The sequence below is a fragment of the Octodon degus genome, unplaced genomic scaffold (assembly GCF_000260255.1).
Source record: "Octodon degus isolate 3935 unplaced genomic scaffold, OctDeg1.0 scaffold00093, whole genome shotgun sequence".
Classification (NCBI taxonomy): Eukaryota; Metazoa; Chordata; class Mammalia; order Rodentia; family Octodontidae; genus Octodon; species Octodon degus.
Genome location: NW_004524669.1, coordinates 6,860,073 through 6,877,697, shown reverse-complemented (window position 1 = coordinate 6,877,697; position 17,625 = coordinate 6,860,073). Strand labels below are relative to the sequence as shown.

Genomic DNA, 17,625 nt, shown 5'->3' with positions numbered 1-17,625 from the left:
AAAAAAAAAAAAAAAAGAAAGAAACTTATGACCTTATATTTGTCAGGCAGTTCCTGTGCCGCTGAACTGTATCCCCAGCCCTTCCCTCATCTAAATGAAAGGAATATTTAATCAAAATATGAACTGATTCTTCAACCCATGACTTTCTAGTTCTTTTGGATTTTTTAACATTCAGTGGTGCTAAGCATGGTGGTGCATGCCCGTAATTCCAGCACTCCAGAGGCTGAGGCAGGATGATTGCTGCCAGTTCAAAGTCAGCCAGCATTACAAAGCAAGCCCGTTTAAAAAAAAAAAAAAAACACTTTCAGTGGTAACAATTTTTATATTCTCAGTAACATATTGTTTAATCAAATTTTTTAAAACTAATTTCTCTTTACACTAACTTTTTCTATTATCTAGCTTATAGATTCTGTTTTGGGGGGGGTTGTGGTGTTTGGTTTTTTTTTTAAGCCAGTGTGCCTGAAATGCAGTAGTATTACAAAGGTCTGTTATAATTCATACTTCGATGTGCTTATCTCTCTTTCAGTTGACTCCCTGGACCCTGAAAAGCTATTACAGTGTCCCTATGACAAAAACCACCAGATCAGGGCCTGCAGGTTTCCTTATCATCTTATCAAGTGCAGAAAGGTGAGGTATTACTTTGTTTGTTGTATTGGGGATTGAACTTAGGACCCTGTGCTTGCCAGGCAGGATTTTACACTACTGAGCTATCTCTTACTCAGCTGATAAGGTATTATTTTTGTAATTTGTCCTCTTGTCGTCTTGATTTCTTTCAAAAAGCTAGGTATTAAATGTGATTGTATTTCAGAGAGACCAACGGGCATTGCTGTGTGCAGGAGGAGGAAACATGGACGAAGGCTTACTTGATTGTGGCATTTAGAGGGGACTCTTGCTACCTGGAAATATGAATCTGAAATCATACCTGTATCATCAAAGTAGTGATAAAGGGTTCAGTACTCCTCAACCACTCTCCTAATGATCAGAAAAAAGCAAGCAAAAGAGAAGTCCCTTCATAACATAAATAAAATGTTTAAGAAAATAAAGCTAGGTATTATAAGCAACAAATAGTTTTAGTATAAATGTTTTAGTTGAATTCCAGGATTATTTTGAGGCCCTACCTCCTTGTTATCTACCAATATTTATAGAAAGTTTATTATTTCTTAGGATACATAAGTTTTTCTTCTTCTAGGGACCGAGAATGTAGCTCAGCAGCATTTATGGCAAGCACAAGGTCTCCCTGCTACCATTAAAAACTAGTGACAAATTTTTTAAGTAGTAACAAAGCACCCTATATAAACAGTATCACTGGATCTTGCGCTTTGTAAAGAAGAAGATACACTAGGGCCGGGGAGATAGCTCAGTAGAATAAGCACTTGCCTGGCACATGCAAGGTCCTGCGTTCAATCCCTGGTACCGAAAAAAAGAAAAACACTAATTTTTGTTAGCAATGAGCAATCCGTCTTATAAATTTGATGTGTTTATTGTCCTGAAAGAACGAGGTGCTACAATATATTTTTTTTCTTATTTTTGTTCTTGTTTAGAAATTTCAGGAGGTTGAACAACTAGAAAGTTAACCCAAGAAAATAGCATTCCTAAATAACTGTTTCTCCAGATTCCACCATCTTTAAAAAAATTCTCTCTGGTCACTCTTTTATAGATGTAGATATAAACTAGAGCTATATTAAGAGACATGTTGACAAAATTGCTAGAATGTAGCTGTCAGATACAAAGACCAAAAACAGTCAAAAATAAGCTTGGTAAACAATTTTTTAATGTTTAATCCAAACTGCTTACAATTCAGATTTGACATCTTTACAGAATGTTTCTGTTAGCTGGGGGTGTAACTCAGTGGTAGAACATGTGCTTAACAGGCACAAGACCCTGGGTTCAATCCATAGCACACACCAAACAAGTTCCTTTTACAGTCCTAGAAACATAGTGTGCCTTGCTGATTCTTTACCTCTTTTTAATCTCTGGAAAAAGGATCACTTAAAATTAAACCTGAAGAGTGTGGATCAGCGGCTGGAGAGATGGCTCAGTGGTCTAAAGCACCTACTTGCAACAAGCTTGGCAAAGCACAGGGACCACGGTTCGATCCCCCAGCACCACATGCCAGCCAGCCCCACCCCCAGGTGGGCTGAGCTGGCCACACACACATACACACAAAAAATTAAATAAATAAATAAATAAATAAATAAATGTTGGAAAAAAAAAAAAGAGTGTGGATCAACAAATGTCACTTTGTCTTCCTCCTCTAGCCTCTCAAATTATTTCCTCAGGATTAAAAATTGGGAAGGTGGCACACACCTGTAATCCCAGCACTGAGAAGGCTGAGGCAGGAGGATCATTGTGCGTTCAGTTTGGGCTAGCCCAAGGCCAGCGTGAACTGCACAGCAAGACTGTGTCTCAAACACACACACACACACACACCCCAAAAAAAAAGGTAGGGAGAGAAAAGTGACACAAAGGCACTATTGTAATTCCTGTGTTTTCTGTTGTCCATAGTACCTTTGCATGAAATGCCTAGTTCTCTGTGAAAAACAGAGATTCCTGCCCTCACAAGTTTCTTAATCCTGTAAATTTGTCTAGCATTCTGCCTGTGTCACATAATTTTTACTTTTTGACTTTCATTTGTAACATTTTCTTTTGCTAATACATTTCTTAAGTGTTCATGTATTCACCATAGGATTTAGGTGATCTTAAACCTTTTCTACCTTTTCTTTAAAGCAAGGAACTCAGTCAGCAAAGTAGACTCTATCTTTAGATTTTTTTTTCCTTAGTGAAATAGCTGAAATAAAGGTCAAATTGTTCAGAGCCTCATTTCAGGCATCATTACTTTAAATAAGTGTCCTTGTGTTAATCTGAAAAATCATTGGTTTGTCTCTTCTGCAGCTTCTTTACAACAGCTATTTTCCAGACTATTGTATTGTGGTAGTAGGGGCACTACCGCAATGCAGACTGAGTGTGTTTAGTGTTACTATTTATCCTGAATGTCAGCTTTCAGAGAGTTCTACCATTACAAGCTGTAATCTTGTGACTGACAGAGAAAAGAAAATGGTTCATTTTTACCATTTAGCTCTGTATAAGCCACTTAAATTCCAATATCTACATTGTCTGTCTCTATAATCGTAACAGAGAGGCATATATTTAATGATTTTGAAGGAATATTTGAGTGGTCTATAAATAATTCCCCCTAAATTTTCTGTGAAATGTGCCTACCATAGTTAAACCCTTAAATTTATTGAGGAATTTTAATTGAATAAGGCTAAGCCACTCCCCTTGGGTTTTAAGAGTTCCAAAGAACTGACAGATTCCTTAATTTTGGTTCCACAGAATCATCCTGATGTTGCAAACAAATTGGCTACTTGTCCCTTCAATGCTCGCCACCAGGTTCCTCGGGCCGAAATCAGTCACCATATCTCAAGCTGTGATGACAAGAGCTGTATTGAGCAGGATGTGGGTAAGCCTAACTAGCTAAAATGTTGCAATAATATAGGCTAGACCATTCAAATTTGTATTGTGCCATACTGTCAACTTGATTTTGGCTTCACTTTTTCAGAAAAAAAATACTTTTCTGCCTTTGAGATTTTTGCCTATATCAGCAATAGGTTGCCTGGTTGTTTATGCATGTCAGACTGCTTTCTCTTCTAAACAGCCTAATTTTACTCATAAATTGTCTTAAAAGTAAAAATTACTGTATTGCTATAAACATGGTATCTTTCTTGTTTTCTGTCATCAAAGAGACAAGACCTCCTCTGTTTAGCTTTCATACTATTCATGTTTTAGAAACAAAGACCCATTAGGCTACCCTACAACCTCTTGTTAAGCTAACTCCCTTTATTTGGTGGGGTTTTTTTGTTTTTTGTTTTTTGGGTTTTTTTAGGAAGGGGAATCTTTTCTTTTTTGGTACCAGGAATTGAACTCAGGACCTTGCACTTGACAGGCAGGTGCTACACTGCTGAGTTACATCCCTGGCCCTTTTTGGTTTTTTGAGTCAAGGACTCACTTTGTAGTTCAGGCTGACCTTGGGCTCAGTGTGAAAACTAGGCTGATCTGGAGCCCATGGTGCTCCTGCTACCTCAGCCTCTCAAATACTGGAATTACAGGCATATTCCACCATGCCCTGTGCTATTGAATACTTTAAGCACAGTAACTTGGCCCTGCCCCATTCTTATGTCAAATTTAATTGTCTTACAGTCAACCAGACCAGGAACCTTGGACGAGAGAGACTGGCTGAGAGCACATGGCAGTGCCCGCCATGTGATGAAGATTGGGACAAAGGTGAAGGGCCTTCATATCTTTCTCTTCACCATATCTAAATCTCAGATCATTTGCTTAAAACAGAAGGAAGATTTTCCTTTTTATGAACATACCGCGTTGTTTGGAATGTGTTTTTATTTTTATTAGGCCCCAAAATGAGCACATTTGTATCACCATGCAGACATGTAGAACAGCCTTTCCCTCTTCATTGCAAAAGACACTTCTTTACATCTGTTTTTTTTCCATAAATTGTGTTGTGCCATCTGTGTTTGATTGTTACTAGGCACATTTATTATTATTTATGTAGCTAGTGTTTATATCCTTCAATTAAATTCCTATTTCTCTGTCACTTGGGGAAAGTACTTGATCAATTTTTACTTGCATCTCCTAACTTTGGTGTATTAATTTCCATCTTACAGATTCAGCTATCATGAACTGACATGTAGTAGTATCACAAACAGTGTTTTGCTTTCTTTGGCAGATTTGTGGGAACAAACTAGCACCCCGTTTGTCTGGGGCACAGCCAACTTCTGTGGCAACAACAGGTAAATGAAATGGTCTCATTCTCAGCGCTTCCCATATCAGTGTCCTGTTAGTAAACATAAGCCACTTTCTTTCCTTGATGGTGTTCTTTGGTGATAGTTCACACTTGTTTGGGTGAGTTTTTTCATTAATCCTTGATTCATAAAATGGATATGTGCTTTGTGCTAATCATTAGGAATACAGAAATACTATCTTAGGGTCTTAAGAAAGACAGTAGTACCAGACATGCTTTTGTTTTAATTGAATTTTTTGCTGTTTACTTTTTTTTTTAATACTGGGCATTGAACTCAGGACCTTGCACTTGCCAGGCAGGCGCTTATGCTGCTGAGCTATACCCCCAGTGGAAAAATAAGTTCCATGTATGTGTGTCTCTGTGTGTGTCTATATTTTTTTTTGGTACAGGGTCTCACTATGCAGCTCAGACACCTAGTGATCCTCCTGTCTCAGCCTCCCCAGCTCTGGGATTACAGATGTGCACCACCATACCCGGTTTCAGTGGCTGGTTCAGTGCAGGGCTGGTACATCATGCAGTTCCAAGGATGAACCCGGGTCCTTGTGCCTGCCAGGCAGGCGCTTAGACCACCAAGCTATTTCTCCAGCCCTTAAGTTATTTTAATACTCTGAAAATTTTTTCTGAGGCTTGGTGCGGCGGATTCCAGCACTTGGTATGAGGTAGGAACATTGCTGCAAGTTACAGGCCAGCCCAGGAGTTCAATGCTATCCTGAACTGTGTGGCAAGACCCTGTCTCCAAAAAAAAATAATTGTTTTAATTTGAGACTAAAAAATCCAGACTACCCATTGGGTAGGGAAAAACATTTATCTCTTCCCACTAATTTTTGTATCTAATTTAAAACTATAAGATTCCCCATTGTTGCCAACGCTCGGATCTTATAAGATCAAGTGTCCAATCTAAGTGAGATTATAAACTTAATTTTTTCCCCAAATAAAGTGTATATTGGGAGTAGAGACATATTTCATTGGCACAGCAACTGCCTAGCAAGCACAAGTCCTGAGTTTGATTCCTGGTACCAAAAAAAAGTAATAAAATGAAGTGCTTATTGAATTTTATTTCTGAGTCTCTAAAATCAATAATTCTAAGCCAGAGGTGGTGGTGCATGCCTCTAATCCCCACATCCAGGAGATCTGAGGCAGGAAGATCACTGCTAGTTCAAGCCTAGCCTTAACTATCCAGCAACAGCCTGTCTTAAAAAAGAAAGAAATAGCGTCCGGGGAGATGGCTCAGTGGAATAAGCGCTTCCCTGGCAAGTGCAAGGGCCTGAGTTCAATGCCCGGTTCTGCCAAAAAGAAAAAAATGAGTGAGAGAAATTCTGAGTATATACAGTTTTTGGGTTTTTTTTTAAATAGTTTTAAATTTTATTTATTTATTTATGTGTGTGTGTGTGTGTGTGTGTGTGGCCAGCTCAGCCCACCAGGGGGTGGGGCTGGCTGGCATGTGGTGCTGGGGGATTGAACCGCGGTCCCTGTGCTTTGCTAAGCTTGTTCTAAGTAGGTGCTTTAGACCACTGAGCCATCTCACCAGCCCTATATACAGTTTTATATGCACTTTAAAACAAAAACTTAAAGATGAATTCCATTGATTACAAGTTTCCTGCCTTTGGTTAGATTGAACAACATTTCAGTTTATCTTGTATGTTTATTGAGTGAGTTGATAAACTGTCATACTATTGAACAGTAGATGGCAAGGCTGTTTATCTCTATTTCTGGAAAATGGTGACACATCTTACTGCCTATAAAAAACAGAACCTTCCAGAGAAAGGGTAATCATTCTAATTATAAGGGTGTTTTGAGAGAAATGTGTTTACATTTTTTCACATGAATATATATTGTTGTTTTCACTCACATTACAAAAAATATTTTGATTGTGTTAGGTGCACCTGCTTGAATACAGATAATGATGACATAATTAAATTTCTTTTTTTGCAGTTCTGCTAGCAACATAGTTATGGAACATAAGAGCAACCTGGCTTCAGGCATGCGAGTTCCCAAATCTCTGCCGTATGTTCTGCCATGGAAAAACAGTAAGTGAAATGGAGATAAAATGTTTTTATTCCCTTCACTGTACTAAAAAAAAAAAAATGCTACTATTCAGACTTCTTATGTCTACACGCTTTGCACATACATGAGCATGAAAATAAATGCTTTCTTAAATTTACATCCTAAGCCTCTTTTATTTTACCCTATGTCTCACATTGGCTAGAAACAAAAAAATATGAAAAATAAAATACAGGGGCTGGGGAGATGGCTCAGTGGAATAAGCGCTTCCCTGGCAAGCGCAAGGGCCTGAGTTCAATCCCCGGTTCTGCAAAAAGAAAAAAAAACTACAAGAACACAGAAACTAGAAGAGTATTTTCAAAATGAGATAGTCACTGATATTAAGTACCATGAGTAAATTTGGGAACCAGTAAAAAGGCTTTTAATTTGGACTAAGAGGAAGTCCTCCCTAATTTTCCAGGCATGATATCAAAAGGGAATTATGATCAGCATTTGTATTGCAAGGGCCTAGAAGGAAATGAAGAGAAAAGCCTTAAGAACCAGCATAAGGAATGGAATTCAGATGTCTTCCCCAGACATCCTAGGCCATGCTAGATACGTAGTTACTAAATTCATATCAAAATACAGTGGTACCTCGGTTCACAAGCTTAGTTCTTTCCACCACTCAGGTTGCAAACTGAATTGGATGAGAATCAATCAAATTCAGTAGTCAAGTTTAATGTTGATTTTATGTGGAGATTTGATACTCATAAAAGAATTCCTGCAGTAAGAATACTAAAGGTGTGAATTTTATTTAATACAAGTTTACGTTTCCTAATGTTGCTCCTAAATTCAGATTCTTTTTAATTCATCCTTTGCAACTATTTGAAATAATTTTTGAGTGGCAGATACTCCTTTTAAAATATTTCACTTCAGATATGAAGAAATGATTACCAAATTCTGTACCAAAAGGCTGAATAAGTAAAGGACTATTTTCTTTTCCTGTGCTCTTAATTGGAATCCAATCACCAATTTATTCTACTTTTATAATATTATTATTCAGTATATCCCAGGAATAAGTCATTTGTCTTTAGTAAACATAGAGGATGGAGGGGATTTCAGTTGACGTGGTATACTTACTTTGAAATATTTCTACTTGTAGATGGAAATGCACAGTAACTGAATATTTTTCTCAAGTAAGTATTTCAGTTTTATATTACTATATCTTCAGATGATTGCAAGACTTAACTGGACATAAAGTAATTTAGGTCCAATTTTCTTTCAGATTATGGTACCAAATTAAACCTTAGTGTGCACATGTGTTTTTTAAGGATATAGCCTCTGTTACGACTTTACACACTAATGAATAGGCATTTACTGGTTAAATTAGAATTCCTTTAACATGCTAAGTTGTTTTCCCTAGATTATTACACATTGCCTTTTTTATATCAAAGTTACATTCTAGATCTATCATGCTTCTCTTAATGGACTGAGATTAATCAGACAGCTGTGCTTCACTGCTCTGCAGTTTGTTCCTTGTGCAGTACAGTTTAATCCTCATCAAAAAAAATTCATACTCTCTTTAATGAGCACTTAAAAGTTTTGTGTCTCTTGAGAGTCTTGCACTGTTCATTTCATTTGAGTATTTGAGTTAGCAAAACCTCACAGAAATCTATATGAAGAGACCAGTATCTTTTACTCTTCACAGATGAAACCTTTTCTTGAGCCTCCTCTATATATCCATGATAGAGCCAAGTTTGACATTTCAAATGCTACCTCAGCTGAAGTTGCCCAGCCACATTGCTCATGGCAAAGAAAATACTGCAAAGGCTGGGATTGGCATTATATCCCAACTGTCTTACACATAGTAGGTCTTCATGACTATATTTGATGAAACTTTGGTTCATTGGTTGGTTGGTTGGTTGGTTGGTTGAGACAATCTTAGTATTATAATTTAGGTTGGCCTTGAATTAACTATGTATCCCAGACTGTCAGGTGTAGTGGTATAGCCCTGTAATCCCAGCCCTTTGGAGGCGGAAGCAGGAGGATCACTGAGTTCAAGGCCAGCCTGAACTACATAGCAAGACCCTGTCTCAACCAAAAATTAAAAAATTATGTAGCCCCTGCTGGTCTTGAACTCATGGCAATCCTCCTGCCTCAGCCTCCAAAGTGCTGAGATTGCAGGCATGCCCCACCATTTCCAGCTAGTGACTGTATATTAAATAAATGAATAATTGACCTGTTACTTTCTAGTCTTACTCTCTGGACAGTGAAGCAGATGAATCTATTAGACTGCATTTTGTACCAAAAACTAATGTTTCTTGTGGTGAGAAGTGTAAGAGATGCTCAAAGCCTGGGCCAGGCGTGTTGGCACACATCTGTAAGCCCATCCTGGGTTACATTGTTCATACATTAAAGATAGCTGTCTAATAAAGATAGTGACTTTGTAGATTAAAACCTCAGAGAGCTTTCTGTCTCTGTAACTTACCAGACGTGTCTTTAGAATTTGGGCTGAGGATGTGGCTCAGTGGTAGCACTCTTGCCTAAGGCCTTGGGTTTGATCCTGAATACCACTAAATAAATACATAAAAATAATTCTTCACTTTTTTTTTTTTTTTTCAAAACTGGGGATTGAACTCAGGCCCTTGCACTTACAAGGCAAAACTCTCCGCTCTTTAACTCTTTACACACTGAAAATTTATTATTCTGTGTAACACCTGAGAAATCAGAAAAAAAGAAAAGTATGTTAGATAGGAATCCTTTTAGTAGTTGTTTTTTTTGGCAGAACCAGGGATTGAACTCAGGCCCTTGCGCTTGCCAAGGAAACACTTACTCCACTGAGCCATCTCCCTGGACCTAGATAGAATCCTTAAGCAGCCACAGACATTATTATCCTCTTAATAAAAATAATTCGGCTGCTTCAACAAAGCAGTCAGCCTCAGGTTGCTGTGGTTCGATCCCCACAACTCCAGCCAGCCAAACATGCCCTGAAGGCATTCTGAGCCAGCCCAAAAAAAAAAAAATTAAATTAAAAATAGGGGCTGGGGAGATGGCTCAGTGGTCTAAAGCACCTACTTTGAACAAGCTTAGCAAAGCACAGGGACTGTGGTTCAATCCCCCAGCACCACATGCCAGCCAGCGGTGGGCTGAGCTGGCCACACACACACACACACACACAAATTTTTAAAAATAAAGTAAAAAATTAAAAATAATTCATTTTTCAGTGCTTATTACTGAATTTTCTAGCTTCTTTAGACGGATACAACAGAAATAGGCATGATTTATTGCCATAAGGAATTTATGGTTGTAAATTATTTTTCTGTGTTTTAGGGAAGGGTCTACAGGGTGTTCAGGGTCTCGGACATATAGTGATTCTCCTGTTTATAGCCTCCCAAGAGCTGGGATTACAGGCTGGTGCCACCACGCCCCACCTCAGTTGCCATCGCAGCATTCCCCAGAGGCAGGGCCAGCATGGCCCCTGTGCCTGCTTTCAGGCACTTTAATCCACTGAGCTAATTGTCCAGCCCTACGGTTATAATTTTTTAAATGTACATAGAGTATACAAAAATGCTTCATTCACTTAGTACTTAATGCACTTTATCTCATTTGTTTTTCTCAACTCCTTTTTGTTATACAACTACTATAAAAGTAAAGCCATATTAATTTTTATTCTCTAATGTGCATTGTAATAGCTTTAAAATATTGTTGAATTAAAAACTAGAGTACAAAAGAGGAGAGAAGGATCAGTATAAGTTAAATTGGAATTAGTTCGGGATTACCTGAAGGAGTCATTTTCTGGAGAGTATTTGTGAACCTGCTAACACAGGAAGTAAATGTTAGTGTCTATATAGAATGTCTCTACAACTATCGATTTTTCTGTGCAGAGTGGTACTAAAGCTAAGGATCTGAAGGCCATACTAGGTTTTCTGCCATAAATAGCAGTCTCCTCCAGCAGAGGGCAAGAATTTAGATTATCATTGTATGACCTGTTGTCAGATATAGGTGGTGCTTCATCATTGAAAGGCATTAAGAACTGCCTCTTTTGCCCCCTTCTCTCCTTGCAGATGCCAGGACCTTGAAGACTTGCTTCTTTCTGCTACCCAAGAGTTCATTTTTTTCTCCTTATCTAATTAGAGAATGATAAAAATGGTCTGTGACTTTCAAACTGACAAATGCCTTTTTTTCTCCACTCGAGTCCTCACTAATAAGAACCCTCATACTCAGAAGAACATCTTCTAAATAGCTTGTTTTATAATCCTCAGGACTGAATATTTCCAACATGGATTAGATTTGTTTTATTAGTCTCCCTACATTCCAGCTAGAAAATGTACTGGCTATAGAACTAGGTATGGACTATGTAGGGATAAAAACCGGAATGAAGAAGAGGAACAGATGTACATGTAGAGAAGAAAGGTAATCGTGCCACCTGTGTAAGAAATCGGATTAAACTTCAGAGTGTAAATATATGGAGCACTGGTGACAGCCCTGGGAAGTGTATTTAATAATTTACACTAGAGAGAATATTTTTGTAAGGGTTTTGTTTTTTGTTTGTTTGGTGGGTTTTGTTTTTTTTTGTTTTTTGTTGTTTTTTTTGTTTGTTTGTTTGTTTGTTTTGTTTTTTTTTTTTGTTCCTTGAATGCCTTCAGGGCACTTTTGGCCAGCGGGAGAGTTGTGAGGTTCGAACTCCAGCAACCTGAGGCTGACAGCTTTGTGGAAGCAGCCACTTAAAGGACTGAGCTAGGGCCAGGCCCCCTAGAGAGAATATTTTTGGAAATATTTCAGTATGCTTTATGCAGGTCTCTATTTATACCAATCCCTTTTCTAATTAGAAAATAATAAAATAGTTCAGATTTCTGAAACATCAAAGCCTCTGGCTACCGTATCATCTTGTGGTTCATTAAAAGGAGACTTCATAATCTCCCCAGACCAGTTTTTGTGGAAGTTTATTGTTTTTGTTGCTGTTGTATTTTTACCTTCTAGTGCTAGGGATTGAACCCAGGGCTTTGTGCATATTAAGCACATGCTATAGCTGTAGCCTTTCAAGACCATTTTTGGTTTTTCAGCTTTAATGTGGTTTAGTTTTAAAATTGTGACATGGAAGGAATTTTGGTGTATCATATAGATAGGTAGGTGGATAAAGCATACTGACATATTTCCAGAAACAGTCTCTTTGGTGGTGTTTGCAGGCAGCAGATAGAAAGGGGAATGGGCTTCTGAAGAATGTTGCTTTCTTGGAGTTTTACACAAAACAAGGAAGTTGAGCTGTCTTGTTTATTTAGTGCCAAACTCAACAAATCCAAGATAATGGCCAGTATAGTACTCTACTTGTAGCTGTGCGGTCTTAAGAGAATGACTAGACTCTCCTGTAGAAGGCATAACATGGGGGTGGAGGGTGTGCACCATATGCCCCCCAGTTCAGACTGTGTCTGTACGTTAATCAGCATCTCACAATAACTGAACTTATGTTTAAAGTCATATTACTGGAAGATTTGAGACTTTTGATTTTGTTTGTTTTGATAATGGCAACACAACTATCTGTATTTAAACTTGTAATCAGGGTAGCCTAACTAATTTAAGAAAAGCAGTTAGAAACATGACTCTTACTGCAATACAATTCAACTAAGAAATAGAACATAGTTACCATGTATTTTTAAAGTATCTAAAAGTAAAATAATATGTCATTTCTGAAAAATCTTGTCATTTTGGAAAGATAGCTTTACGCTTATGACTACTAGACTTTAATCACAAACCCTTCAGGAGTGTGAATAGCATTCACTATAGAAAGAATGCCTCCCTGTTTTAATTTTGGAAATAAGGTAGTCCTGTTGTTTCTTTAGTTTGTTTTAGCTGCCATTTTGTCTGGTTCACAAACTTTAAGAGACTGCTTAGGTTACCCGCCCATTAGCTCAGTTGTTTAAGTGCCTGCTTAAACGAGGCAGTCAGTCTCTGGGAGCGGTGGTTCAATTCCCAGATACTCAAGGCAACCCAGACCAGCGCTGGAGGTCAATCTGGAGCCACCAAAAAAAAAAAAAAAAAAAAACCCTTCTGCATTTTTGGGGCTGGTGAGATGGCTCACTGGTCTAAAAGCACCTACTTAGAACAAGCTTGGCAAAGCACAGGGACCGCAGTTCAATCCCCCAGCACCACATGCCAGCCAGCCCCACCCCCTGGTGGGCTGAGCTGGACACACACAAATTAAATAAATAAATAAATAAATAAATTTTTTTTAAAAAGAGACTGCTTAGGATTTTTTATTTAGCCTGTGATTTACTAGTCTAAATTTAGTTTGCCAAAAATGTTTGAAGATTCCCAAAAGCTAATACAAAGAAATTTCTGTCAGAAATTAGAAGGAACAGCTTATCTTTGAGACCTTCTTACTTATTTTTAGAACCTTTTTTAGAGAATCCCCTTCCTTCAGGAAGTGATAGGTAAAAGGTAAACAGTTGAATATTCAGTGTCAGTTGCAGTTAAAGTCAAGTGTTATTTATGGCTAAAGATAAAAGAAGATGTGTTTGAAAAGCTTAGCCTAAAAGAGCTAAGGTCTACATTTGGTCTTACCAGGACTTCCATACTCTACCCTAAGGAAAGGACTTGGTTTTTAGAAAATTGCCTTTCTCTGCAAGGATTCTACAAGTGCCATTGTGATTTGCAGATGTTCTCACTAGGAATAAAGAAATGTAGATGATAAGTGATGTTTAATTCTCCTGATTGCTATACCTGAGCTAAATATATTTTATAATATGTATAATATATATATGTATGTGCAGGGACCAGGTTCAATCCCCATCACATGCTGCACCAGCCCCGCCCCCAGGCACACCGAGCCAGCCACCAAGACCAGGTGTGGTGGTGCACACTTGTAATGCCACGGCTGGGGAGGCTGAAACAGGAGGATTACTGCAAGTTCAATCTGTGTAGCGAAACCTCACATGAAATACATAAATAAAAAGAGACTATTTGGATTTAATATCAAATCATGGAGAGTAGTACTCTTTCGTTGATAAGACAGAATAGTAAGTGTGTTGGTCTCTTAGACAAAGTATATCAGTATAAACTATGCTGGCATTCTTGTAGTCCTTTGCTTGTTCTTATCACAATTCATATTAAGTTCCAGAATAGGAAAAAAGAAGATACCATTTTCTTTTTTTTTTTTTTTTTTGGTAGAACCAGGGATTGAACTCAGGCCCTTGCGCTTGCCAGGCAAGTGCTTATTCCACTGAGCCATCTCCCCGGCCCCGAAGATACCATTTTCTAAAGAGGCAGATTGTGGTGGCACAGACCTGTAATCCCAGCACTCAGGAGCCAGAGGCAGGAGAATCACTAAGAGTTGAAGGTTAGCCTGGGCTACATAGTAAATTCATGGCCAGACCCAGTCTAGAAAATAAATTTAAGGCATATTATTAAAAATCAAGGCAATTTATAGCTGGATATGGTGGTACATGTCTCTAATTCCAGCACTCTGGGAAGTTGAGGCAAGAAGGTAAGTTCTATCCCAGCCTGGGCAACTTAGGGAGACCCTCTCAAAAGAGGGCTGGGGACAAAGCTCATTATAAAGGCCCTGTGTTCAATCCCAGGTACCACATGCCTATGCATGTGCACACATGCACACACAATTTGTATACTATGTATTTTGGGGGTTTATTTTTGTTATTTGCTTGGAAGCAGGTATTGAACCTACGACTTCACTCATGCAAGCCAGGTGCTATACCACTGAGCTATAGCCCTATGTGTGTATGATTTTAAATTAGCAAAGCTAGTCTGGCCTTATGAAGAGATAGTTAAGCAAGTTCAAATTTTATGTGCCAATTCAGTGGGTAGAATAAGAGAAAGTACTGTAGCAGCAATATTCACTCATTGTCTTGGTCACTGTCTTCCTGATACTGTTAAGGTTCGGACATAGTTACACTCTGTTTTATAGATTGGCCTCTCCAGAGACCACTAGAACACATCGGCCTGCAACACCTCATGCCAACAGTCTCAGCTGACTTTCTACTCTAACCACAGAGAGACCTGATTAACTCAAACGTGGATATGTACAGGACATTTACTTTTACAAACCAATTGTCTCATTTAATTCATAAACCAAATTTGTTTTGGGTTTACCTTATTGAAAGGCAGTTTTGCCAAACATAGTGGCACATGCCTATAATCCCAGCACTAGGGAGTCTTGGGCAGGAGGATCGCGACGAATTTGAGAACAGCCTCAGCTATATAGTCAAAAGCCAGTCTAAACTACATAGTGAGAGCCGGCCAATAGCTCAGTGGATTAAAGTGCCTGCAAGTAGGCATAGGGATTGTGCTGGCCCTACCCCCGGGGCTCCCTGAGAAGGCAAATGAGACTGGGCATGGTGGCGTGTGCCTGTAATCCCAGCTCTTGGGAAGCTATAAACAGGTGGATCACTACAAGTCCGATCTAGTAGTGAGGTTGAATACCCGTAGACCCTTCCCTAAAATAATAAAAATAAACTACATAGACCTTGTCTCAAAACAACAAAAAGATAGTTTTAAGACAGCTGTGTTGGAGCCAGTTGATAAAGCTCAACAGAACAAGCACCTGTCCAGCAAGTGCAGTGTTCTGAGTTCAATTAATGGTACCAAGAAAAGGTGTTGGCATATGTCTGTAATCCAGCAATTCAAAAAGCTAGTTTAGTTCAGGCAATAGAAGAACAGATTCAAAGCCAGCCTGGCGGGGCTGGTAAGATGGCTCAGTGGTCTAAAGCACCTACTTAGAACAAGCTAAGCAAAGCATAGGGACCGCGGTTCAATCCCCCAGCACCACATGCCAGCCAGCCCTGCCCCCTGGTGGGCTGAGCTGCCCCTCCCCCCCAAAATAAAAAAAAAATTTAAAAAAAGCTGAAAAGGGCTGGGGATGTAAGGCTGAAAAGGGCTGGGGATGTCACTCAATGAAAAGACTCTAGGTTCAATACCCAGTACCATAAAAGTAGTTTTCTATGAAACTAAAATAGTGTAAGAGACTTTGAGGAAACTTGGACAAGAAAATTTACATATGTGCATATTTACATGACATGAAACAAATCCAGGTGGTTAATTCAAGGTTAATCCAGTACTTTATCTCACATGTAAAAAACGTGTGCTTATGAACCCAGCTGTGCCTCTTAATCTTCATTAAAATACTTGCTGCAAAAATAAGTATGAGCCGGGTGTGGTGGCACACACCTGTAATGCCAGCATTTGAAGGTTGAGGCCGAGGACTGCCACAGTTCAAGGTTATCTTGAGCTATATAGTTATTAAAGGTCAGCCGGAACTAAACAGCAAGACCCTGTCTCAAAACAAACAAAAAAAAAGTACGCTTTTTCAAGTTCATCTGTTTCAGTTCTATTTCCTCAGATGGGTTTGAGGTTTCTATTGGCCAGCTTGTGTCATTTTTCTCTGAAGCAGATCTTTACAGAAAAAAAATTGAAAATGATGAAAGCTCAGCACTTGGAAGGCTGAGGCAGGAAAATTACTATGAGTTTGAGGCTAGTCTGGGCTGCATTACGAGAACCTGTCTCAAAAACACCAAAAAAAAAAAAAAAAAAAAAAAAAAAAAAAAAAAAGTAATGCAAAGTCTTGATGCTGAGATTAGAATCTCAATAGAGCTTTTTTGTTAAATTGGAGAATTCAACAAAAAGAGTGTTTTAGCTGTATGAAACCTTTGACAAATAAGCACTCACATGGTTCCCCTAGGATTTTTTCTTTTTTTCTTTGTTGGCTGGCTCAGGCTGCCTTAAGGGCGGGTCTGGCACAGCATGTGGAGCTGGGGATCAAAATCCTGTCCTCTGGGCCTGACTGAGTTTGCCCAAGCAGGCGCTTTAAACAACTGAGCTAACCTACAAGCCTCCTCCCCTAGGTATATGACTTTGATATTCACCTATTATGGAATTGAAGTTTGGAAAAGAATCCAGTGCTTTACATGTGAAGAGACAGGCCCTGCACAAATATGATAGATGATTTTGCTAAAAGAGTGCTAAATGCAAAGTTTGAGACAGAGATGATTTCTAGGAAGGAGGCTAGAGTGATCAAGAAAAAACACAAGGTATTAGTCTGAGAAGTTAGATGGTATGTTTCTTGCAATTTATTATGCTTCATATGTAAGTATTCAAAGCTATCTAATTTTAAAACCTTTAAGGATAATTTTAGAATAGTTGCAGGGTTTACTGTAGGCAGTCTGTTTTTACGTAGCATTTTACATATTTTATCATTCGCGCTCCCCCCCCCCCAGCAAGCCCTGAGAAAAACCTCATCATTGTAAGGATAGACACCTTGCTACTAATGTGCCATGGCAATGACCTAGAATTCCTGCGGTTTTTGTTTTCTGCTTTTAGCTTGTATACATCCTGCTTCCCTACATACAGATTCTACATTCGAGCTCATTCTCTCAGGCTGCAAGTTTCCTCCTGAACTCAAGTCCATGCTTGCCATCATGGACTCCATGGTCAGTTACTTCGGTACCCTGAATACCCTTCACTCTCTTGTTCTTATCCTCCTCTGTTTCCCAATTCCCACTCAAATGAAACCCGCCTGATTCCACTGCATATGTAGATTTCTAAATTTAAGGTGTTTAGCTTGTTTCCGTTGACCTGATTCCTATTACAACCCTTGTCTATTTTCCTTGGTTTAGTAGTCTCTCTTCATCCTCACTTTCACCAGATGACTCTGCTTCTCACTTACTTGATAAAATACTGGTATGTATAATCCTAGTTTGGAGGCTTAGGCAAGAAAATCACAAGTTTGAGGTCAATTTAGTGGGACAATCTCAAAAAAAGAAAAAACTTACCCTGTAACTACTTTTTTTCTTTTCTTTTCTTTTCTTTTCTTTTTTTTTTTT

General features: G+C 38.7%; 1 protein-coding gene across 2 annotated transcripts in view; it reads left to right on the top strand.

The window, feature by feature from the left end:
* Positions 1–11,267, top strand: part of Gtsf1 (gametocyte specific factor 1) — an 18,977-nt gene extending 7,710 nt beyond the window's left edge. For both annotated transcript variants that reach the window (XM_004637932.2, XM_023722883.1), the window contains exons 3-9: positions 527–627; positions 3,334–3,460; positions 4,198–4,281; positions 4,742–4,805; positions 6,749–6,843; positions 7,959–7,992; positions 10,861–11,267. In XM_004637932.2, coding sequence (XP_004637989.1) covers positions 527–627; positions 3,334–3,460; positions 4,198–4,281; positions 4,742–4,805; positions 6,749–6,843; positions 7,959–7,975 — 488 coding nt within the window. In that variant the 3' untranslated portion in view covers positions 7,976–7,992; positions 10,861–11,267. The remainder of the gene's footprint in view (positions 1–526; positions 628–3,333; positions 3,461–4,197; positions 4,282–4,741; positions 4,806–6,748; positions 6,844–7,958; positions 7,993–10,860) is intronic.
* Positions 11,268–17,625: the final 6,358 nt, after the last annotated feature.